General features: G+C 32.6%; 1 protein-coding gene across 4 annotated transcripts in view; it reads left to right on the top strand.

The window, feature by feature from the left end:
* The window catches only part of BRD10 (bromodomain containing 10), a 140,627-nt gene that overhangs the window by 75,726 nt on the left and 38,998 nt on the right, over positions 1 to 25,903 (top strand). For 3 of the 4 annotated variants that reach the window (XM_037036343.1, XM_037036342.1, XM_037036341.1), the window contains exons 4-5: positions 10,535 to 10,614; positions 18,988 to 19,077. In XM_037036343.1, coding sequence (XP_036892238.1) covers positions 10,535 to 10,614; positions 18,988 to 19,077 — 170 coding nt within the window. The remainder of the gene's footprint in view (positions 1 to 10,534; positions 10,615 to 18,987; positions 19,078 to 25,903) is intronic. The other variant, XM_037036344.1, reaches the window with a different exon arrangement.

Here is a 25,903-nt window from a genome sequence, read left to right as displayed (position 1 = left end):
CTGTTTGCCACTGGAGGTTAAATTTATAGCCAATAAATCATTGATCCTTTTTTTTATAACCTCTTGATCTTATAATTAACCAGTAATTGTAAATCGAGAGGTTCTTTTTTTTTTTTTAAGGAAAGAATGTTATGTCTCCTGTACTAGTTCTGTCCAAGTACGTACATACATACATCAAATACATAACTTCAGTAGGTTAAAGACACAGAGTAACTTCTTTCTCCTACAGTGGGTCTGTTTCCCTGCAGCCTGAAGAAACTATGTGATAGAATTACTGAACATTTTGGGTACAGTTTTGAAATTGATGATGTCATTCAAATGACAAAAAAAGCCCAAGCTTTGACTGTACAAAGATTAGCTTTTTTGTTTATGTTTTGTTTTTTAGTATTCCATAACATTCCTGAAGATGGAAGGATTGTTTCTGGTTTTGAATTCCTAGCACTTAGCACAGTATATAGAAATCTATTGAATAAACAAGTATATACATATAGTATGGTCCACCCAGATATAACTAAGATTAATCCCTTAATTGTATCTTTCATATCCTTTTCAAAGTATCATATATTTGAATAGCATCGTACTATACATACCATTTAACAATCTGCTTTTTTCCTCCATGTAATATACTGTGAACATCTTTGTGCAATAAGTAGATTTCTGCAGTATCATCTTAAATGACTACACAGGATTCTGTTATGTGTATTCTGTAGTTATTTAACCAACCTTCTTATTGGACATTTTGGTTCTTTGCAATAATATACTATTATAGATGGCGTAGAGTTGGCTAAAATTCATTAGAAATTTTAAAAATTAGAAGACTTTTTATAAAGCCTGGAGAAACAGACAAATTGTTGAAGATACATTAATTATTATAAAAACCTTATGATGTTTTAAGTCATTCATTACAGCTAATTTGATTTGGAGGATTTTTTCTTCCTTACATTGTCATTATTTTTAACCAGGTGGTTTTGTAGTAGCTTCTCTAAACTAATTAAAAGAAATAAGACAAGTGGCATTGTTCTCTTACAGGTGAAGAAATTAAGATTCAAATGGTAAATAACCTCATTTTAATCATTGTTAAGTATATGATAAAGACTATACAATAAAATGTCAAGTAGAGGGCAAATCAGTGTGTGCTAATAGTCTGGGAACCTTTCTGTGAGGAAGACAGGCTTTGAAAATAATGCAGATTGGATAGATGAAAATAGTTAATGTGAGCAAAAGCATAGCAATATAATTAAGTCAGTTGTCACTGAAAATATTAATACAGAGAAACACTTAAGGAAAAGTTGAGGTTTTAGAAGTTGTTTGAATGACGAAAATGTGCCATTTTGGGGTGATACCTTTCTAGGCAGGTGGTACTACTTCAAATAATGAAATCATGAGCCTAGTACTAGCAAATGAACATGAAATATCTGTAAAATGTGTAAAAAGCAATGAACTGGTTTATAGGGACTGACTGAGAAAATAAATCTGCAATATTTGGTTACATTTCAGCCCATATTTGTAAAAAAGATTATGCAGTTCTGTGTTGCTAGCACTATAGAATATAACTATGCATGTCTTTATGGAGAAAACTTTTAGAGGACCAACTCAGGATGCCAAGGTATAAGAGAGTAAAAGGATAAACTGTACTCTGTGACCTTTAACTTTATTACCGTCTATTCTCCCACCATATTCTACTTCCACAAAAATGAATATTCACCTGATGCTCACTGTATGCCAGGTACTAATTAAGCCTTTATACAGATTGTCTCACTTAACCTTCATAAACACTCCATAAAGTAGATGCTATTATTTTTTCCTATTAAATAGATTTTATAGATTTAAAAAAAGAAGTTTATTAATGTATCCAAGGTCACCCAGATAATAAGTGGCAGGATTAGGAGAAAGGCTCTTGCAAGATAATTAGGACATCATTTAATAGCTATAAAAAGAATAAGGTAAAGGAGTAGAAGGTATCTTCAGAAAGAGGAAATTATAAACCCAGATAAATGATTATGTGACTTTTTTATCACAGTGACAGTCAAAAATAACACTTTGAGAGAGATACTGCAATAAGTAGCAGAATTTCACAGCTGAGTCAAAATTCTAAATTAAAGGAGAAAAAAGGAAATAGTTGTTGAGCAGTTACTGAATTACAAGATAGGGTTTAAAAATTGCCAGTATAGCCCTGGTTAGTATAGCTCAGTGGATTGAGCATGGGACTGAGAACCAAAAGATCGCGGTTCAGTTCCCAGTCAGGGCACATGCCTGGGTTGCAGGTCAGTTCCCGGCAGGGGACGCACGAAAGGCAACCATACATTGATATTTCTCCTCTCTCCTTCCCTTCCCCTCTAAAGATAAATAAATAAAATATTTTTTTTTTATTGCCAGTATGATGAGAAATCTGCTCAAGAGAATAGGAGGAAATTGAGCTGTTTTATTAAAAAAACAAATTGCTTACTTAGAGCTAGAACATTACAGAAATTTCTATAGAATGTGGAAATATTAGTTTAAGATTTATATAGAATAGTTCGATATTGATTTGTATAGAATATAAATATTAGTTCAAGACCTGCACATAAGTAAGTAAAAGTCAAGTTTCAACTCTAGTTGTGGCTTAACATTCTAAGCACTTCTCAGATTTATTATTTAATAATACAAATGGTGTTGGGTTTTTACTTTTAACAATGATTAATTTCTTATTACTCATTCACTATGATTCCTAAAATGAAAACACTGAAAGAGTAGTAAATGTGTTGGGGTCATTCTTAAACATTGGAAGGCCAAATCTAGGAGGGCATTTGAAGTGCAAGTCCCTGAATAGTCCAAGGGGCCAAGGAGTGTTGAAAGACAGGCAGGGCAGCCAGTTGAAGGAGAAAGGGTAACAATGATTAATAACAAACTGTAGAAAGAGTTGGATTGGGGGTTATAATCACCTCCACATTCTAGAAGACTAGAGTTTTGTGCCTAAATTATAGTGTATAAAATATATTTCTAGTTATACTTTCCTTCTCAAGTTGGGCTTTTTTTCCCTTGAGCTATTCTAAGTTTAGTTTTGAAAAGCTTCATTAGGCTGCACTTGTAACAAAAATTACCGGGCCATGTTAAGCTTTTCTTACCCATTTTCCTGCTATTAGCAGAGACTCAACTTTTTTGCCCATGTCTGTGTTTTAAGTTCAAGAATTAAGTTAAAGTTCTGTATATGTTTTAAACTGTTCCTGACTTAGGCACAATCCTAGATATGAGAACTACATTCTGTTTTATGGGACCACGTGACTTAGGGCAGTGGAAGCCCACTGGGAGGCATATGTAACTTCCTGAAACAAAAATAGATTACCAGATAAAGGTTGTATGGTTTTGTAGTATACTGTGCTCCATTTTAAAAGTAAGTATTTAATAAAAAAGAAGAGCCAATTTTTATTGACAAATACAGGAAATTTTGTATTCAAATTATTTTTAGGAGGGTATAGACTGAAGGTATTAATAGGGTATTAAGTAATAGTGAATGTGCAAATCTTCTAACCCTAATAAAAAGGAAAGCTCTAAAGTCAGTCAGGAGCATTTCACTTCACTGCAGAAAGTTTGAAAGAATGCAATATTTTACCATTAAAAAGCACAGTTTTGAAGTGAGACAGATCTAGTGCAAATACATACTCCAGTGCATGTTAGCTACAAGGACTCCATTGATTTATTTACCTATTTATAGCCATTTTCTTTATCAGTTTTTTAAAGGTAATAGCTACTTTGCTGTGTCATTACAAAGATTAATTTGAATAGCAAAGCATAGTACCTAACATGGTGCTTGGCAGGTTGTAGGAATCAATAAATGGTAACTATGGTTTTTGAGAGGTTAGAATTGCATAATGGAACTTGGACTTTGGTGTTGGGATCCCTGCCTGTGGTGCTTGCTTATGGTGTAACTCTTGAGTAAATTATCTTTTTGATCTTCAAATATCCCATATTAAAGTGGGGAGTTGCCTGCCTTGGAGGGTTATTTTGAAATTTAATGAGGCAAATTATATAAATCACCTTACAGAGTAAGCTTTCAGTAAATGTTAGTTTTCTTAGTACCACTCCTAGGTCATGTTGTGAAAGTCTGGGGAATTGTGTAAATTATTTAAAGTTGTGGTCAATGTTTTTCCTTGTTATAAAATGGTCTCCAGTGGACCTTAAGCATAGTAAAACCTGCTCCCTTTTCCTATCCCCAAACTGGTGAAATTTCTGATGAAAAGTAAGATTCTTGTATTTAAGGATCATTTTTCATATATGCCAAATGCTGTAAATACAAAATGAATCAGTAATTCACAATCTAGTTCGGGCCGGTGTGTCTCAGTGCATTGAGCACTAGCCTGTGAAACAAAGACTCACTGGTTTGATACCTAGTCTGGGTACATGCCTGGGTTACCAGCCAGGTCCCTGGTTGGGGGCACTTGAGAGGCAGCTGCTCATTGAAGTTTCTCTCCCTCTTCCTCCCTTCCCCTTTCTCTAAAAGTAAATTTAAAAAAACAATAATTCACCATCTAGTAAGGAAGACAAACATAAATGGATTACTATAATACTGTTTGATAAATGTTAACAATAACTGATACATGTACAAAGTAGTGGTAGAAAGAGGGAATGAGCAAGAACTAAAATAAATGCATATGTTAATACAAGTTTGAAAAAGGTTGTTATAAATATTTTGTTTAGACTCTTAACATCATAGCTGTGGTAGATAATTGACATTTATCGATCACCTACTGTGTCTGCCAGTAGTCTAAACTCTTTACATGTTTTAACTCATTTAATTCTCACAAAGCAGATAATATTATTATCCCTGTATTACAGATGAAGAAACAGCGTGGGAAAATAAAGCAGTGGCTCAGGGTCTTCCAGCTAGTAGGTTGTTACAGCTGGTATTCAAACTCAGGTAGTTTAGTTCCAAAACTCAAGCTTAAAAGCACTATGCAGTACTACTTGCAGTTACTTAATAACATTTAAGTATCCAATGATATGGTGAAAGAAAATGCCCAGTAACCACCTCAGATTCTTTTTTTTCCAATTACACTTTACATTTAATATTATTCTATATTAGTTTTAGAGGTACAGATAGTCAATCATGTACTTTACAGAGTGGTCCCCCCAATATTTCCAGTACCCACCTGGCCCCATTTATAGTTACTGTGCTATTATTGACTATATTCCCTATCCTGTAATTTACATCTCTGTGACTATTCTGTAACTAGCAATTTGTGCTTGTTTCCTCCACCTTTTTGACCCAGTCCCCTAATCTCCCTTCCTTCACTCAACCATCACTATGTTCTCTGTATTTATGAGTCTGTTTCTGTTTTATTTGTTTTTCTTCAGACTCCACATATAAGTTATATCAAATGGTATTGGTCTTTCTCTTGACTTAATTTACTTACCACCTCAGCTTCCTAATTCATTTTAATAGTGTGGCTGCTAGAATTAACTGAGAATTCATTACCTCAGTTTAGTACTTGTATGGCAACAGTATGAAATTCATTGAGAATTCAAGGGTGACCTCTGTTATGCTGATAAATAAACACAAAATAAAGTAATTTTAAAAAGCTAGTTATAGTAGTGCTGGAGTTGAGGGTGGGGAAAGGAGGAGCTGAAAGATTTCATTTCCTTCAAATTGGTGTTTTATAGCCTTCCCAGCTTTAGATCAGTAAGGATATTAAGTCTTCTCGTGAAGTTTAAATAATAGTAAAGGTGGCATATGGAGGAAAGGCATCCTGGCTTTGAAATCCATGAGTCCCTTGAGAGGTGCCTATTGCACTGTTTAGAAAAAATCAGTAATTACTAGCTACATTTTAGAGATACCAAGAATTTAATCACTTTTCCCTGAATGTTGCTTGTTAAACACCCCATCCACTTACCTATTTTTTATAGGAGTTAGTTCCGGTATATAGCTACTGCGTAAGCACAGAAGCAAATAAAAAATTATGTTAGCTTATTGTAATTTAATTAAAAACAAATACAAGTGAAAGCAGGTTGATAGTTATTAGAACCAGACAATAAAACCCATGTGAACCTCAATGACTCAAAATTTGCAGTTCAAGCATAGTATATGCATTTTATTGAATTAGAAGTTACCTGTATCAGCGTTCTGTGAATTGATTAAAGAAGAATACAAAAGAAAATGCAAGTATTTTGTAAACTGGAATTGTGCCTTGTGCCTATAAGTTGAATAAAATGTTGCAATCAAATTGACTGTTTTCAGTGAGGAAATTGAAACAACCATCACAGACCTCCCCCAAAACAAAAGTTTAGGACCAGATGGTTTTACTAGTATATTTTACCAAACATTCAGAGACGTGATACCTATCCTCAAACTCGTCCAAAAAATTGAAGAAGAGGCAATACTTCCTAGTACATGTTATGAGGCCAACATAACATTGATACCAAAATCTGGCAAGGGTAGCACAGAGAAATGCAGATCAATATCTGATTAATACTGATGCAAAATCTTAAAATGCTAGCAAATCGAATACAACAATACATTAAAAAATATAGCATGGTCAAGTGGGATTCATTCAGGGGCACAAGAATGGTTCAGCATACACAAATCAATCAGTGCACTATACCACATTAACAAAACAAAGGATAAAAATCATATGATTTTTTTCAATAGATGCAGAAAAAACATTTGATAAGGTACAACATCCATTGTGACTAAAACACTCAATAAAATGGAAATAAAAGAAAAGTACCTCAACATAATAAAAACCAATGTATGACAGATACTCAGGCAATATCATACTCAATGGTGAAAAACTGAAATCCTTTCCTCTAAAATCAGGAATAAGACATGGAGGCCACTCTCATCACTCTTAGTCAGCATGGTTATGAAGTCCTAGCCAGAATAACCAGGCCTGGGAAAGAAATAAAAACCATCCAAATTGGGGAGAAAGAAGTAAAAGCATCACTCTGCAGATGACATGATTCTGTATATAGAAAATCCTGAAGACTCCACCAAAAATACTATTAGAAACAAGTATGGTAAAGTAGCAGGGTACAAAATCAAAACACTAGTACATAGTGTTTTTCTATATACTAACAATGAAACTTCAGAGAAAGAAATGAAAATAATTCTGTTTGCAATTGGAACCCAAAAGGATAAAATACTTAGGAATAAACACAGTGTGTAAACGATGTACATACTAAAAGCTACAAAGTATTATTAAAAGAGATTGAAAAAGGTACAGTGAAATGGAAAGATATTCCATATTCATGGATTAGAAGAATCAACATAGTTAAAATGGCCATATTACCCAAAGCCATATACTGATACAGTGCATTCCGCACCAAAATCCCAATGTCACTTTTTAAAGAAGTAGAACAAAAAAAAATCTTAATATTTGTATGGAACCAAAAAGACCATGAATAGCAAAAGTAATCCTGAGAAAAAATAAAGCTGGAGGTATCACACTACCTGACTTCAAATTACACTACATAGCTATGATAATCAGAACAGCATGGTATTGACAGAAAACCAGACACATAGACCAATAGAAAAGAACTGAGAGCTCAGAAATAAAACCACATGTGTATGGGCAAATAGTTTTTGACATAGGTACCAAAAACCCTGTGGAAAAGAGAAATCCTCTTTAATAAATGGTGCCAAGAAAATTGGAAAGCCACATACAAAAAAATTAGACTAGTTTGTCTCCATGTACAATAATTAATTCAAAGTGGAGCAAAAACCTCAATGTAAGATGTGAGACAGTAAATTGCATAAAAGAAAACATAGGTAATAAATTTATGGACCTTGACCTTACAGAAAATTTTATGAATTTGACCCCAAAGGCAAGGAAGTACAGGGAAAAATAAATGAATGGGACTATATGTAACTAAAAGGATTCTACACAGCAAAATCAAACAAAACCAAACAAAAAGGCAGCCAAGCAAATGGGATATGATATTTGCAAACAACACTTCTGACGGGTTACTATTCAAAATACATAAAGAATTCATACAGCTTAACACCAAACAATCCAATTAAATGAGCAGAGGACCTGAATAGACATCTCTCCCAAAAGGACATACAAACAGCCAACATACAATGTCTGTCCGGAAGGCATCCAGTCATGTAATATGAAAAATAGAGACATTTGTTGAAGGTACAAGAAACATCGTACATAGGACAATGATAACTCAGTCCCTTTCAAAGTAGGCACCTTGAGACTTCACTCAGTTCTCCCAGTCGCCATCAGATGCCCTGTTGTATTTTCCTGTATCTTATCAATGGTCTGAAGTCTCTTCCCTTTCAAAGGATTTTAGTTTTGGAACTAAAAACTGCACAAGATGTGCACCAAAAAACTGCACAAGATGTGAAGCATGAACAGATGTGTTATTGTGATGAAGCTGCCAATCTCCAGTTACCCATAGCTGTAGCCCTCTGAATCATCTGAATAGTTTCCACAGAGGAATGTTCAAACCTAATGCAAAATTTAATGCAGATTTGTGGATCTACTCAGTCATTTTGAATGCCATGGCTGCACAGTACACATGCTCTCTCAATGGCATCTACTGCCCTCACAGACTAGTACAGTGAAATTGCCATTGTTCGTACATGCACATTCCAGTCCACTCTCCTTGGCTACCAGGTTACAAAGATGTCACACAAACTGTCTCATGTTAACAGTGGCTTGACTTTTTCTGGACAGACCTCACATATGTGAAAAGATGTTAAACTTCACTAGCTGTTTTACCTAAACTAGCTGTTTAGGTAAATGCAGAGTAAAACTACAATGAGATACTGCCTCACATCTGTTAGAATGTCAACAAGACATGATAAGTGTTGAAGAGGTGGAGAAAAGGGACCCTCCTTCTCTGCAGATGTGAATGTAAACTGGTACAGCCCCTATGGAAAACAGTATGGTGGTTCCTCAAAACATTAAGAATAGAGTCACCATATGAGCCCACAGTCCCTCTTCTGGGTATCTACCCAGAAATCTCTGAAACATTTATTCACAAAGATATGTGCACCTCTATGTTCATTGTATTATTCACATTGGCCAAGACTTGGAAACAACCAAAATGTTCTTTGATAGAGGATTGGATAAAGAAGATCTGGTACATATATACTATAGAATGCTACTCAGCCATAAGAAAAAAATGTAATACTGCCATTTGCAACAACAAGGATGGACCTTGAGAATATTATGCTAAGTGAATTAAGTCAGAAAAAGCTAAGAATCATATGATTTCACTCATGTGAGAGATAAAACTCATGGACATAGACAACAGTATGGTGGTTACCAAAGGAAAGAGGGTGAGGAGGCAGTAAAGAGTAAAGGGGTCCAGTTATATGGTGACAGAAGATGATGTAACTTTGAGTGGTGGGCACACAATGTAGTATAGAGATTATGTATCATAGAAATATGTGCTGGAAACTTGTACGATCCTTTTAACAAGTATCCCCATAAATTTTAATTCTTAAAAAAGAAATAGACTTTATGCAAAAAGATCTTGTCTGTATAGGAAAATGTTTTAAAAGGAGCAATATATGTGTATGTAGAGCAAAGTTAATTATGTACTTACTCATTTTCCTTTTTGAAAAAATAGTAACCTTTAAGTTGATTTTAGCTTACAAATGATTGTAAGCTAAAGTTAACTTCTAAATATTTCCAGTCAATTCCTTATTCACTTACAGAGATTGTAAACTCCTTGAGGAAACAGGGTTTCCACTTTATAATTCTTTGTTATTTTCATGAATTGTATTTGCTGTATATCTCATGTTTGTCGAATAATTAACAACCAGCTTATTAGTTGATTTTGCTAATTGCAGATGGGAAGAAAACATTTACTTCAGTGTGATTCTTACTAAAAGTAGAAGTTATATGCATGTATATTTCTCTTTTGTCAGGTAAAATACAGATTAAATATACTTCAGTATATGCTATGAATATGATTTTTTTTAAAATATAGATTTATTTTTCCCAGTACTTTTTGATTGCACAAATGATTAGGTGCACTTTAAAGGAAGATGTTTACTTTGTTTTAAAACTGGGTACTGAATACTGCCAAAGGCAGCCCTTGAGCAGAGATGAGGTGAATGCAGAACTAAAGGGATAGAAAGACATTGTTTCCTGAGCTATTGAGAGTATTTTTACATTGGATTATATATAGTCTTCAGAGTATAATTCTATGCAGGCTCCTGAGTACAAAAGTTATTCTTAAACGTAAGGGTTTTTCCCCTTACATAACCTCATTTTAAGTTGTGATTTAGATTTTAACTGAGTTACAATAATGTGACATTTTTTTTTGCCAAACCTTATGGCAATAGACTGATACTGTGCAACACATTCAAGATTGTGATAGTTTTTCTTGTATAAGGAAAACAGCACTTGTTAATATGTCTGTTACAGGTGGTTACAGTTTAATGTTTGCTTTTACTAGGGCTTGTTTTGATTCATCATTTTTATTTGACTCACTAGAATCCATCTGTTATAATTTAACTTTCAAGGTTCTGTGTAATTTTTTTTTTGCTAACGAAGGGCTATAACAGCATTATGAAGCTTTTCTCTTTTAATCTTGAAAGGAAAAAAATCCATATCTAAAAAAGCAATCACAAAGAAGAGGAAAACTGTCACGAAGTCATCTGCTGTACCAGAATTTCAGGTAAGAGTTTCAGTTTTCTCTCAACATTTTTTAGTTTAATTTTTGTGTCGGTGTTTGTATTGTTCACCAAGAAATTGGCTAAATTTCTCTGTAGCACACACGTACTTTCAGTGAAATGTTTCCAAATGTGACTTTTCCCTGCAACTGCAGGCATAGCTGGTACTTATGAGGTAATTTGCTAGTATTTCAAATTTGTTTTACCCCCCTTGTCTCTGAGAGTAAAAAACTGTTTCGCAGAAGTAGTTTTAATAGAAATATATGTAAAAGTAAATGTGTAAATAAAAGTCTCCCAAGAGCAAATTATATATGTACATGGAAATATTGCCTCAGTATCCATTTTTATTTATTTTGGCACTCTAGAAATGGTAAAGTTGTTAATTTGAAATATAATTCTTTTAACTCTTTGCTAAATATAAACTTTAGAGAGAATGTTAACTAAAGGTTAATTCAATAGTCTTTAAACATTTCTGCAAAAAGAAAAAAGTAATTATATGACTTCCATATGGTTATATGAAGAGTTTTTGTTTGACGCTGAGACAGAATAAGCAGAATCTTACTCTAATATTTTATCTTCTATTTTATAAAAGATGTGTTTTCTTCAACAAATAATTGTTTCTTTAAAAATTTCTTTGTATTAGTGTATCCAGACCAGTTCCAAAAGTTTTATAACCTAATACTTCATTGCAAAAAAATAAAAATGATGTTAAAATAAGTTTCTGCGAGTCAATTCAAGTTAAAAAAGAAAATGAAGGAGTAATAACTATGAAAATGTTGAGAGTATGTAGTGTGAGTTTGACAGTTACATATATCCAAAATTATAAACATCTGTTTTTCAGTAAAAATCCTACTTTTGGGAATGTTTCTTTGAAAGTTACTAATCCATAAAAATTTAATATTTTTAAATGAACAGTGAAAGAAAATAAACATGATTTTCTTTTAGTATTTTAAAATAGAGTATTTATATTCTAGGATGATTTTTAGGATGATTTTCTTAGGATGATTTTTTAAATATAAAGTAAACTTGGTTCCATCATATTCAGTAAAAAATGTGTATTTACTATTTACTTAGAGGCCTTTTTACCATTGCTTATACATATTTACTGCTATTGTATAATAGTATATCATCATTCTTCCACTGATGTCATGCTAGTCTTTGCTATTTATCCCACTCATTTTTTTTCCCTCAATCCCTCAAAGTATTTGTCCTGGGACTATATATCTAAGAACAGATCTGGCCTGATGCTGATATTTGTCTCCATTTGTATCTTAGTGGGTGGACTTTTGTATGTAATAACTGTCATACATTGTTTTAAAATAAGCAGGCGGTATTCATTAATGAATCATGAAATCAGTTTAGTGGATTGCATGACCAGCATTTCTTTTATAAGCTAACAAAGTTAAAATAGAAAAAAATTCTAAGAGTCTGTCCAGGATAGTAATAATACTGTTTCATGAAACTTTTCAGTCATGTGTGCGTGTGTATGTGTGTGTGTCTCACTGGAATGCAATGTAAAATGTATTTCTGACCATGGGTTGTGAGGAAAAAGTTTGAAAAAAGCAGTCTTAAGTGATGCTTTAGTCAGTTACTGACCATTTGCTTACTGCTCTCAGAAACTTAAGGTCAAAAGGACATGTTTTGTTACATTATGCTGTTGTAAATAAATCAGTAAAGGAAGGAGGGAGGGAGGAAGGAGGAGAGAGAGCAAAGAAAGACTTTTTCCTGGTTCTTAGATGTGTGTGGGGGAGTGAGGTGGTGGAGGAGAGGGGCTAAAGATGGGAAATAGACTATGACAACAGTGGTTCTTGTGCCTAGTTTACAATTTGAAAACCATGGTATTAGTCATAAACTTGACACCTGTTTCCCAGAAAATAGGTCATTTGCTTCAAATAAGCAAAGAATAGTAGATAGTACTAGTCACCTGTAACCTTTGTTGTTAACATGCAAAGTTTTGCTTCTCAACATAACTTTATGTAAAGTTTGTTTCCTTAATTACTCAGAAGTCCCCCACATGTAAGAAAACTGATTATTATACGGGGTCTGACACAAATAACGCCCCATTTTTATTACAAAATCTTTTTTTACAAAAATCATAGGCATGTAATTCTGTAACATAACAATAACACACTCAAGCATACCATATGACACTTTAAGTAAAATGTTCGAGTTGCTTTCCATCTCATGCAAGACATTCACATACCCTACCAACCACACTCAAGCAGTCATTATTGCTGCCGAACCCTATATACTAAAGAAGTGAGTTTATTTCCTTTGCAAAAACACTTAACATTGTAACATTTAGCACCTCAGATTCTGCGGATTATTTATTTTATAAATGTTTTAAGTATCACATTTCTAGTATTAAAACACTTTATAGAAATGTTTAGCTGGAAGATTTACTTCATCATATTAATTCTAAAAATGCTTTACTGCTTAAAATAATGAAACTGTTGGTGGATGGATAGTAGATCACTCTTACAAAACCTGACCTGTTTGCCAAAGGACGGGTCGTCTTTAAAATGTCAGTAAACGTGCTTAGAGAGAAACATCCAGGGATTAAATTATGACTTTTAAAAAAATCCTAATGAATAAAGAGAATCCTACTTTTGACTTCAACTAAGCTAGAAATTAAACTTGTCTGCCTCTTTGCTTCCAGAAGAGTCCAGGTTTATTTATATATTACACACCTAATATCTGTACCTTAGTTTAAGAAAATAATCATCCCCTCCCTACTTAAAGTATATACTTGTAGGTTATTTATTCAAATGGTAAATTGGATTTATTTTATTCTATATACTGTAAAGGGACTAACAGTATCTGTGTCACTTTTTCCTAAGTAATTTCAGTGGTTCTAAAACTTTAGATAGTATAAAAATAGTCTGATACCTTTATTAAGAATGAAAATACCTGGGCTCCATCCTTGATTCAGTGGGTGTAGGTGGGTACCACTAATCTCTATAGTGGTTAAGTATATGGATTCTGAAACCATACTGGTTTGAGTGCCAACTTTACCACTAACTCTGTAAACTTAGGTAAGTTACTGAACATCTTTATGATTTCAATTCCTCATCTGTACAGTGGGTAATAATAATACCTATCTCAAAGGGTTCTTGTGAGGATTAAATGATAGAGCTTACTATTTTATCTATCTGTATTATTTTTCAAATGAGCATGCTGGATGCTTCAGACAAAAAATACCATTATAGGAAAATAAGTTAAGAATTGATTAAGAGTTTGTATTATTAGAAATTCACCACTTTTTCCAGCTACTTAAGGCCTTGAAATAAATCTTATATTTGGCCATGTTTCATAAATCATGAAATCTCATGATTAAGCCTATAAAAATTTGAAAAGTGAAAAAAAAACAATATTCTCATCATTATATTTAACCAGAGGAAAAACTTATGCTTAGTGATACACTGAGTTACACAGTTGGTCTATAGGTGTACTTGTCAAATATTTCTAATCAAAAATAGTTGCAAGAAATTGGGAAATACTCATTTTTAGTACTTAGCATATTGATTTAAACTTTTATGTCACATTTAACAGTTACTTATGACTTTGTCAAATTGAGTAATTTAGTTGTTTTTCTTTACCAGTTTTATAAGAAAGATTGATTTGACTGAGAAGTGACATCAGTTTTGTTAATAAAATTAATTTTTACCAAGCTTTTTATTTTAATTTATTTAATATTTGAGAGAGAAATCTAAGACATGAATTCTCTTTTTGTACATAATTATAACAAAGTCATAGAAAGTATTTTTAAAACTTAGTGTGACAAATCTCAATAAGATGAGTTTTTTAAAATAATTTCAGAGCTCTGGCTGGTGTGGCTCAGTGGATTGAGTGCAGGCTTTGAACTGAAAGGTTGCTCGTTCAATTCCCTGTCAGGACACATGCCTGGTTGTGAGGACAGGCCCCCAGTTGGGGGCATGTAAGGGGCAACAGACTGATGTTTCTCTCCCACATCAATGTCTCTCTCCCACCGCTTCTCCCTCCCTTCTCCTCTCTCTGAAAATAAATAAATAAAATCTTTAAAAATAAATAAAATAAAATAATTTCAGAGCCTTAGTTACCATGACTCTGCTTTTCATTGGTAATCAGAATTTTTGATGTAATGCATACTTGCTCCTGTTCTATATGTGTCAATTATCATAAAGGCTGCCTCACAGAGGGAATCCAGAATTCACCTGCTAAGACTTAGAGTATTGCTTTCAAATGTAAGCATAAATTTACTAATCCTTTAGTAAACCTCTAAAAAAAACACTATGTTTCTCCATTTAACCAATAAAGAAACTTAGCAATATGAAGTAAGTACTACTCTCAATGTAACAAATTTGGACCAAAGTTAAAATCAATGTAACTACTTCACTATGTTAAGGACCTTTTGATTGCATTATTATTTTGAATTGCTACCTCTTACGTATTTCCAAAATGAAAATATCTTTTAATTTTTAAATATATAGTGCATTGAGAGAAACATGGGTTTTTAATCATATAGCAGTAAAAAATATTTTAACTTTGTTAACCAGACTTATTTTCGTGTCACACATATCCTTATTTGCAAGTTTTGGAGTATGCATTACTGGTATGGTGACCATAAAAAGTGAGAAGGAATTTTCCTGTCCTCATAGTTTTAACATTTTAGTTTAAATACAATATAAATTTTGAATTTGCACCCTGCATTTAGTGATCTGCTTACAGTTTGCATATAAATTATAGAATTTTTTATTAGAAAGAGAGTGAACATGATGCATTTCATCTGGATCTATTAATTTTGACATTTACATTGTATCCCTTTGCTTTTTAATTTACTATATAGTTTTATTTTATGCTACCTTATGTCCTTTTTAGAACAAAGTACATATTGAATTTATACCCAAAGGGCAAAATTTCTAGCTTGAAGTAGTAATGAAGTAAGAAATGAATTATTTTATAATTTTTGAGATATGCTCATGGAGTTCTTTTGATTTCTACAGGATTTCTCCATTAGATACAAGCATTTCTGCTTCAGTTGAAGACAGGACCTTTAATATTTACAATTTAATAGAAGTGAAAGGTTAGGTATAAACTAAATCCCAAAACTGTAATACATTTTCAGTTAGTTTTGTTTAGAAAGACCCCTTGAAGAACCTGATATAGTGGGAGAAGGATGAATCCTAAATTCTGTGGTTTTTCTCTACCAGTGTGTTTTCTTAGGTTAGTAACTCTCTTTTAATTAGCATGTATATGAATTGGAGATACACCTTTCTAAACTAGGCCAAGGTTTGGACCAAATTACGTATTTTTGGTTTCTTCTAGCTCATGGCTCTGTCATGGGTTGTATCAAGTGAAAGGTTAACTTGAGGGGAGATTGTGACTATTTTAAAGAGGTTCTTCTTGGGGGATAACACTTCTTATAACCTGTACAGTGAGACTGAAAACCCCTCTCTCATGAGCGTTGGCAAAGTGATCCAGTTGTAATCTGAGCTGCCGTGGAGCTTTCCTTTTCACCCCTGAGGCCCTGAGTCTCAGATATGTTTTTCAAATTCAAGGTAATGAGAAGAAGTTTTTAATAAGGTGTTTTGCCTCATTCAAAAACTGCACCTGTTCTCCTTATTAAGGAGAACTTTACTTATTAGATTGATTCTATTTTTAAAAGCACCATTTGGAGTTGAGTTCAGTTTAAATGTCACATGTACCTTACTTTGTAAAGGAGAGGAAATAGAGGGTATATGTGACAGAGTTGGCATATAAATCAAATTATATTTTGTTTCAGTATTAGTACCAAAAGTGAAATTATGTTCCTATAAAAGAATTTTCTGATTCTTTTTAGGTATGTATTATAAATTTATGTAGAGAGAGGTACATATTAATGTATAAAGAGTATAAATTGTTCATAGTTAACCCTGTTTTAGGTATGTATTACAAATTTATGTAGAAAGATATATTAATATGTAAAGAGTATATATTATGTAAATATTAAATCATTTCAAGATAATGTAAAAGTAAATATTGCTAAAATATTTTGACTCCCAAATTCAACAAAATTTATGTTCAAAAGTCATGTCAGTTAATTTAAGAAACATTTGACTTATTATTGTTCATTTAATTCAGTATTCTGTTCCATTTGGCAATTTATCTTTCTGAATTTCCATACTCATTAGCTCCTTAGGACCTGAGGTTTCAATAGCCATGCATATTTGTAATTCATAGTCATTTAGTACCTTACTGCTCAAAATACGATCTGCAGACCACACCTGGGAACTTGCTAGAAATGCAGAATCCTAGGTCCAACTTCAGACCTACTAAATCAAAAGCTGTATTTTAACAAGATTCCCAGGTGATTCTTATGCACATTAAATTAAAGCTTGAGAAGCACTGATTTAGTACAGCTAAATAACTGGTTACGCCACTTGAAAGTATTATTTTATATAGCTCTTAGGCTGTGAAAATCATTCATGGTTTGATGTCAGAACTGTTAATTATTCCTTTAAGTGGAATATAAATTTTAGTTGACCTTATGACTAATTGTTAATTAAAAGGTATTTACTTTTTTAGGGTGTGTTTAGTTGTAGGGATATATGTTTTCATCATTACTGTAAGTTTCTAAAAACTACATACAAAATATACCCTTATTCTTTGTATAATGAGACAGCTAAGATGCAAATGAAAATTCTTCCGAGCTTTGCCATATGTACAAATGAGAAATCTGCCATGATATTAACTACCTCACCAATTCAATGAGGTAACCATCTGCAAGCTTTGGGGCAAATTTGACATGGCAGTTGTAGCTGCATATACAGTGGGAAGTTTAGTTTCCACTGAATACTTTGTAAAAACCTGGTGTAGGGCCAACATTGTTTTGAGGCTTTATAGGTATAATAAAAAGGAAGACATTATTCAGTTCTAGAGGCACTTACATAGTTAGCCACTCGACTGCTTGACTGTCAGCTTTTCTGCTACCACTCTAGATTTGGCAAATGGGAATGTGTAGTTTGTAATGAATATTAGTTGCACTGTCCTGCTAATATATTGTGTACTGTTTTCTTCTTTGTAATTGAATTATTTAAATATATAATCTCACCTGCATTGTCAGTTCCGTGAGTTTGAACATACATACATATTTCTAGTATTTCTGATAATGGCAAATACTCATAGTTTACAATACCTGTGATGAGTTTTCCTTAGTCTTACTAGGTTGAACTGTATTGCCATTTTTGTTCATTAAAGTCATATAAGCAATTTCTTACGGTTCAGCCTTATATCAAAGGAACTTTAAGGGTCTCCTTGTCTCCCATTTTTGTCACTCAGTCACTACCAGAATGATCTTGTTGCAACCTACTTTTCTTTTTGTCATTTTTGTTTGTCTGTTTTCTTTTAAAACAAAGTATGCCTTTTAGAAAAACAATACCTTACACAGAAACTAATGAATGTAACAAACATGAGCTGATAAAAATTAATAGTGAATTCATAGCTTTGTAAGTACAGTATGTTTTAAAAACCATCACATAGCATAAACATTACAGCCAGACTTTCATTGCTCTAAAACAGTTTTGTTTTAAAATACGAGCTTAAATTATTTTAGGAAATAAGTTAAATATATTAAACTAATTGGAAAAACAGTATAGTTTTACAAGAATTAAAATGTAGTGACTAATATTTTGTTCTTGTTGCTGACAAGAACAAAAGGTTTGCTGTTTAAGCCTTTAGAAATTAAGCCAAACTAGTTTGATTATTAATAACTAAATAACAGTTATTTTGGCCATTTTCCAACATTACCAAGGTGAAATAAAATAAGCCACCCAATTATTGAAAGGAAATGTGTGGAGATGGTCTTACTAAAGACTACCAAGATCATATCAAGAGTTTCATTTAGATCTTTGAGTATTTCACATGTAGTTGATGTCCTTCTTTATTAGCAATCTCAACAGCAATAATAACAGCTTGTTTAATTGTATAGTTAGCAAACCAGATCAAAGATATAATGACAGTTTTCCAGGGGTGCATTTGTTCACCTACTCTGAGACTGCCTAATGAAGTATTTCTTAAAAGGTGATTCAGCAACCTGTGAGATGTAGGGTGAGTTTCCAGATCTTTGTCATTCTGGGCTGAAAGTTAAGAATGTTAAGAAAGTACCTGTATTATAAAGCAAGCTGAGAGGTAGGAATGTGGGATGAAACCACCAATGTTGAAATTCTAGCTATTTTTGTACTAAGCCTGAAGTTCATACATCATAACAAATATCTTTTCCAGTATAAACTGCAGAACTTTCTTTGGTTTTAGCTATTACAAATAATTGTGAATTCAGTGTGTGTTAAAAACAACTTCTGTTACCACATTTTGGGTGTTTTATATTATGTGTTATCAAGCTGTGTTTTTGTGTTTTATTTTAGCTTATTTGCACTAATCTTGATGAACTCAGGGACTTAATCACAAAAATCGAGAATGAACTCAAAGATCTGGAAAACAGTAGAAAAAAATCGGTAGGTGTTGATCCAAAAGTTCTATCTATTATTGTCAGCATAAAAATTTATTCCTGCTTTTTTCTAAAGCCTTTTTTATCTTGTTCTCCTGAATGACATAAAAATTTGCAATGAATAATAGAAACATTGTTTCTTTTGTATCTTCTGTGTGGTCTAGTTTTCATTTTTAATAGATAAAAATTATACCAGAGCAAGTAAATTAATTTTGTTTGCCTGGTTTATGTCAGGTGTAATTTTATATATTTCCCAGTATACTAGTTGGTTGTTTTCTGACTGGTAGTTTTTTGGGTAATGCTTACCTTGCAGATATGCTTAATAATTATATGCTTTCAACAGAAATTTATTGCTTAGTAACATAAAATTTCAACTAGCTATGACATTAATAACATATAAATTGTTTAATCTTGCCCCAGATGTTTTTGATACATGCCTAAAAATAATGTCTTTTTTATTAACTTTTGTCAGCTAAAGATCTTTTTTTAACTTTCAGTATATTTTCTAAATTCACAATTAATCTTTACCTTTTTTTATTGTTTTTGAGAGAATACAGTACAGGGGCATGTGTTATATTTATTCACTCAGTACTTGGTAAAACACTCAATTATGTTATTTATTAAATCAGTAATACCCATTTAAGTGGCATTCATAGTTTGGTTTTATCACAGATTTGAAAAACAGTTACATACCAATTAGTAAATTGGGAAGGTTTTAAGCATTAAGAAAAATCAGTCATCTTTTTTTTAAAAGTCCCTTTGTTTTATCCCTTAGGAATGTCATGAAACCATTTTTTAGGTCTTTGTTCAGAACCTGTTAATCTAAAATTATGTATAAAATAAGATTAGTGACACAGCAAGCTTTGTATTACCAGGTTTGTAGTGGTCATTTTATGTGCTGTTTAGAAAAGACATTGATAGCACTCTGAAAACAGGAGACTGAAGTATCATAAAATTACAACTTTCTAAGGCTATTTAGTATAGGAGTAAAACAGCTTTAAGCATTTCAGGAGTCACTCATGTGATGCCCCTGAGAATATTGCTACAATCTAATAGATTGAGTAGTGTTTGTAGTGATAATCATCAATTAACAAGAATACATTATGTTTGACATATAATCTGAGAATGCAGAAAATGGTATATTATAAAACTATTTCATTAAAAGTGATTTACATCTTTATTAGATTCTAATGTTTTCAGATATATACACACATACTTTTGGTATAATATCAAGAGCTTTAAAATTTATTTCTATGATATATTTCACAGAAAACATTTATATTAGACTATTTTCTCCTCAGCCAAAGTTTTAAAAAATATATTTCACATTATATGCTCATAAAGGACTGGTGTTCTGTAATAGGAGGAAACAGTCTTTTAATCAAGATGTTATTTATAGTTGCTATTTTGGAGGGTTTTTGCAGAAGATGTTTATTTTTATTGCATTGTCTATTCTTCATGACTCTAAGCAGAATTTTGTAAAGTTAATTTGCTAATTGGTTTTGCTAACTGCTAACTGTAACATGTTGCAGTTAAACAGAATGTATGCATCTTAATTTGTTCCCGTATTATCAGTTAGCAGTTTGTTTTTAATGGATAGTTTGAAGCATAATTGATTTATGTACTTATGTCATGTATTATAAGAGAAAAAGACTTCACACATGCTGGAGTTTTTCTTTTTTTTTTTTAATCCTCACCTGATGACGTTTTTTATTGATTTGAGAGAGAGAGAAAATCATTGATGTGAGAGGGAAACATTGATCAGTTGCCTCCTGTACATGTCCTGACCATGGATGGAAACCATAATCTAGGTATATGCCCTGATTGCAGATCAACCACAGTCTTTTTATGTATGGAACAATGCTCCAGCCAACTGAGCTACCCTGCCAGGGCCGTCCTAGAGTTTTTCTGTAAGGCTGTCTACCCCACTTCTCTATGATATTATGAGGTATAAACATAATGCTTTCTTTCACAGGAACAAGTAGAAAAGTGAAAAAAGCATAAATTACAAATACTTCACACTCTATTCTTTGGGGACATGTTTATCAGAAAGATTTAAATAATGCATAGGGTTTGATTAATTAGATTTTTTGTCTCTAAACTTTTGTGTCTCTAAAATTTTTAACTTGTCCATGACTCCTGGTATTTGCGTATCAGTTTTTAAATACAATTTTTATCCCTTGCTGGTGTGGCTTAGTTGGTTGGAGTGTTGTCCTGTACGAAAGGGTCATGGATTTGATTCTTGGTTAGGGCACAAGCCTGAGTTGAGTGTTTGGCCCCCAGTCAGGGCACATATAGGAGGCAGCCAATCAATGTTTCTCTTTCTCTCTCTCTCCCTTCCTTCCTCTCTCTCTAAAATCTTGCAAGCATGTTCTCGGATGAGGATTTTTTTATATATAAATATGATTTCTGCTCTTCAAGAAATAGAAATTCTTGGTATTGTACTTGGGATAATCTTATCGAGGTTACTAATATATGGGCTATTTCCCTTTATTTTAAACTGCCTAAAAGATTTTCATAAACAGCTTGTTCCCAACCACTGAATTGGGAAATAGACAGTAAAAGTTGACATCTCAATATCATCCCTTTTTTTTTTAACAAAAGCTAATACTGAGTGTGATAGATACTAGTTGCAAGAATTAACTTTATTGAATAATGTTTATGTCAATATTGAATATTAGTTTATTTGTCTGGCATCATCTGGAATAGGTGTTCTGCATAACTGAATTTTCTACATAACTGAAATTCATCATTTAATGAAAAACTTCTCTTTCTCCTTGTACTATTTTCAACACAATTTAACCCTTTCTTGATGACTCAAGGGTCGTTATGAATATCCATAATTGTACTGAAACCCTAAAAATCTGTTAATATCAGTAATTCTAAACATTCACCAAAAGGCCTTTATGCTGTGTATTATGAAAGGTTATGTTTCTATTTTTGCCTTTAATCTGTCTTTTTGTTGTCATCCTGTCATTTCTTATATGTGTCCATGTATTGTTCTTTCCATGCCTGATGTATGTTATGGATTACAAAACAAGTAATGATATTTATTGGAAGTGGGTTCATGGTAAGGACCTGAGGGACTTTCTTATTGATGAAATGCATGAACATGATCATTATAACCATTTTGACGCATTCCTTGCCTGTGGTCTTTCTTCACTATTACCAGACAAATTAAGTATTAATATTGATCTTCATAAGAGGATATCACTGCCAAAACTAAAATAGTATTTAGAGTCAACAAATTATCATTGACTTCCCTATTTTCAATGATGGCTTCAATAACAAACAAGATATATTCTTTATAAACATTCAGTTGTCAAATGCCATTACTAAAGATAGAAATTATATATGTGAGAGAGGATGTAACATGGATTCATGTAAACACATGGCTGCTTTATGGAGCCTCTCTGCATGGCCTTTCCAGAGTTTTCCATACCAAAGCAACCAGGAAAAATTATCCATTTCCTTACCTAGCTCAACAGTTCATTAAAAAATACTTTCTTCATTAGCCAAGTTGTTCAGTTGGTTAGAGTGTTATCCTGATATGCCAAGGTTGTGGGTTTGATCACCTGTCAGGGCACATACAACAATCAACCAATGATTGCATAAATAAGTGTAACAAGTCAGTGTGTCTCTCTCCCCCTCTCCTTCCTTCCCTTCCTCTGTCACTCCCTCCTCCACCCCCTCCCCTTTCTTCTCTCTCTGACATCATTAAAAATAAATAAATTTGAAGAAAAAAATTTAAAAGCTTTCTTAACTACTTAGAAGCTTTGCCATTGAGCTATCCATTGTGTTGCAAGATGTATAGTCTTTCAAAATCTAGATAGATCTACTCATTTCTGCAAGACAACTACTTTTATTTATGGTTAATAAAGTAAGGAGAGAAAAATGTTTTAAATTTCTTGAGTTTGCTCTAGTTCACTTGATCCCATTATTTAATTTAAGGGCTTTTTTGAAAAAGGCTCAGTATTCTATATATCATGTAGTGCTATACCTAATTATCTACCTAGATTTGTTTAAAGTGAAACAACTGGTTGACATGAATAGAGGTTTATAGTTTTGACAAAGTCCTTTGATTTTCTCCTTCTTATTAGTATTTAGATCATAGGATTCTTTAGTGAGCTAAAGCTAAATGTTATGAGAAGTTATAACATTTTATTATTATTTCTCTGGTTTTAGTCAGGAGATATAATTTGCATTTTGCTTAATTATTTGGAAAATTTTCTTTTCTATCTAGGAAATTATTAATTTTCCAGAAAGATAGAACAAAGGTATTAACAAATTTGTCTGGTCCTATTGTATTTGAAATTTATTAGACATTATTGCTTTCTAAATAATCAAAATTTGAAGATTTTGCCAAGCTTATACAGAAGTGGTTATATTTCTGAATTTTTATGTGACCCTTGTCCTATCAGCTTTGTTTCCTTACATTTTAAATCATAGTTTATAGTTTCAAAAAGGGTTCCATCTTTTTTAATAACAAAAGATCTGTATAGAGATTGGGTAAAAGGAAAAGTCAACATTCGGCAAAAAACAAAAAAGATGCTGTCCATAAGAAATCTTGTTTGGATTATATTATGACAAATGATAGTCTTGGCAAATAGATAAACTAAAATTAAAATGTAAGACTATGTATTTCTAATACATCTTTCAGCAATTAAGCACTTCAGCACTGAGCAGGATTTAAAATAGACTTCAAATATTTCTGAGTAACATAATCAGTGTATAAGACATGCTATAGGTCCCTGGCTGAGTAGCTCAGTTGGTTGGAGCATTGTCCTAATGTGTCAAGGTTATAAGTTTGATCCCCAGTCAGGGCACATACAAGAAACAACTCATGAATGCATATGTGAGAGAAACAACAAATCAATGTTTTTCTCTTTGTCTCTCCAATTCTTTCTCTATATCAGTTAAAAAAAAGAATCTACACAAATTTTTAAAAAAGAAAGAAAAGCTATACAACTGTCTGTGCTCTTTAATCCTGTAGTCCTATTTGGGGTTTAACATTTATTATCCCCATTTTATAACCCCACCCTCTCCTCTGCAAAAAGTAATTGACACAACAGTGTATTGTGCACACTACCTCATATAGTAGAAATTTGAAAGAAGCTTGTGTGTCCATCAGTAGAGAGATGACTAACCAAACAGTAATATTAACACAATGGTATATCACATAGCTAGTAAAATAAAATATTTGTGTATCATTGTTACTACATGGAAATATTTGTGAAATGTTAATTTTTGTTAATTTGATTGATTGATTGATTGATTGATTTACAGATAGAGGGGGAGGGAGTTAGAAAGAGAGGGAGAGAAACATCGATTGGTTGCCTCTCACATGTGTCCCAACCAGAACCAAATCCACAACCTAAGCATATGTCCTGACCAGGAATCAAACTGGCAACCTTTTCCTTTGTAGGATGACACCCAACCAACTGAGCCACACCACTCAGGGCTGAGATGTTAAATTTTTAACAACGTACAAAATAACATGTGTGTAATGATTACAATATGTAAAGGAATGTTTAAAAGAATTGGAAAGGAGTTTTGAGTAGTGAATGAAACTAATCTTTATTATGTTCTTCAGATACTTTAAATTCATAATAATAATGCTCCTGCCTAACCAAAGTCTACATTAGCTAACAAAACATTTAAGACGTCAGAAGCAAAAATCAGAGATGGTGACACCCCATTTTTTATCACAGAGTTTTTTACAAGCCAGTGGTTATCAGTCAGAGATGGTTTTTTACCCCCACTCTCTACCCTTGGAGACTTTTTTGTTGTCATAGTTGAAGAGGTGGTAATGGCATTTAATGCTTAGAGGCCAATGATGCTGCTAAATATATACTGCGTTATAATGATTCTATAATGCATGTGATAGCCCTTTGTAACAATGGATTATCTGGCCTCAAACATGTATTTGTGGTTATTGCAAAACCCTGCTTTAAGTATGTGTTTTGGCAGGGGCCCTAGTCTCTAATTTTTCTGCTGTTGCCAATTTATTATGTTAATGTTTTGAAAATTATGTGGAAATCAATGAAATCAAATATCAGATCCTGTAATTGAGAATATTGTATTGCATCATATACTCCTAATTCATGTCCATATTTGATTGAACTTCTGCATGTCAGTGTTAACCTTTACCCTTTATGATTCCATCAGATAGTTAAAAAACTATTCTTGACCTTAACTTCAGATCCATCTCAACTCTCTTCAATCCATTATGGTTTATGACCTCCCTTAAGTTCGTTTACCATTTACCTTTTACCTTCCTTAGGGAAGGAAGAAGTTACAAAAAATATGGTTGTATAAATATATTCTTTATTCGTTTTTAGAAAGGTAATCTAATATATTTTTAAAAGCAATGATATAATAAGCAATGGGGAAAGAAGATAAGTGGGAAATACAGTCAAATTATACATAAAATTTCACTTCATATGTGAATTTAAATGGACCCAAAAAGACATAATTGCATATGGTAAAAGTTTGATATGAGGAAAATAAATAATTATACATTAATCTTATTTCCTAACACCTGTAACAAAGAAATTTTACTCTATTATAGTGAAGAATTATGGGATTTTTTCCTATTCCACATTCTATTTACTCACAGTGAGGCATTATATCAAAATTATTTTATGGTTAGGTGGTTAAACTACAAAATCTATTTTACTACAGTGTGTAAGAAACCTTAGATATATTCAAAGTCCTAAATATGCCCTAATTAACTTTATTTAATGGCTTTAGTTGTAGGAAGGGTTGCAGTACTCTCTAAATTGTCCTTAGAATTAGTATTATTTAAACTTTGGCAGTTGCATCAGTATGCA

The sequence above is a fragment of the Sturnira hondurensis genome, unplaced genomic scaffold (genome assembly GCF_014824575.4).
Source record: "Sturnira hondurensis isolate 20B ecotype Veracruz unplaced genomic scaffold, ASM1482457v3 Scaffold0022824, whole genome shotgun sequence".
Taxonomy (NCBI): domain Eukaryota; kingdom Metazoa; phylum Chordata; class Mammalia; order Chiroptera; family Phyllostomidae; genus Sturnira; species Sturnira hondurensis.
Note: the sequence above shows the minus strand (reverse complement) of the source record. Positions and strands in the feature narration are given on the sequence as shown.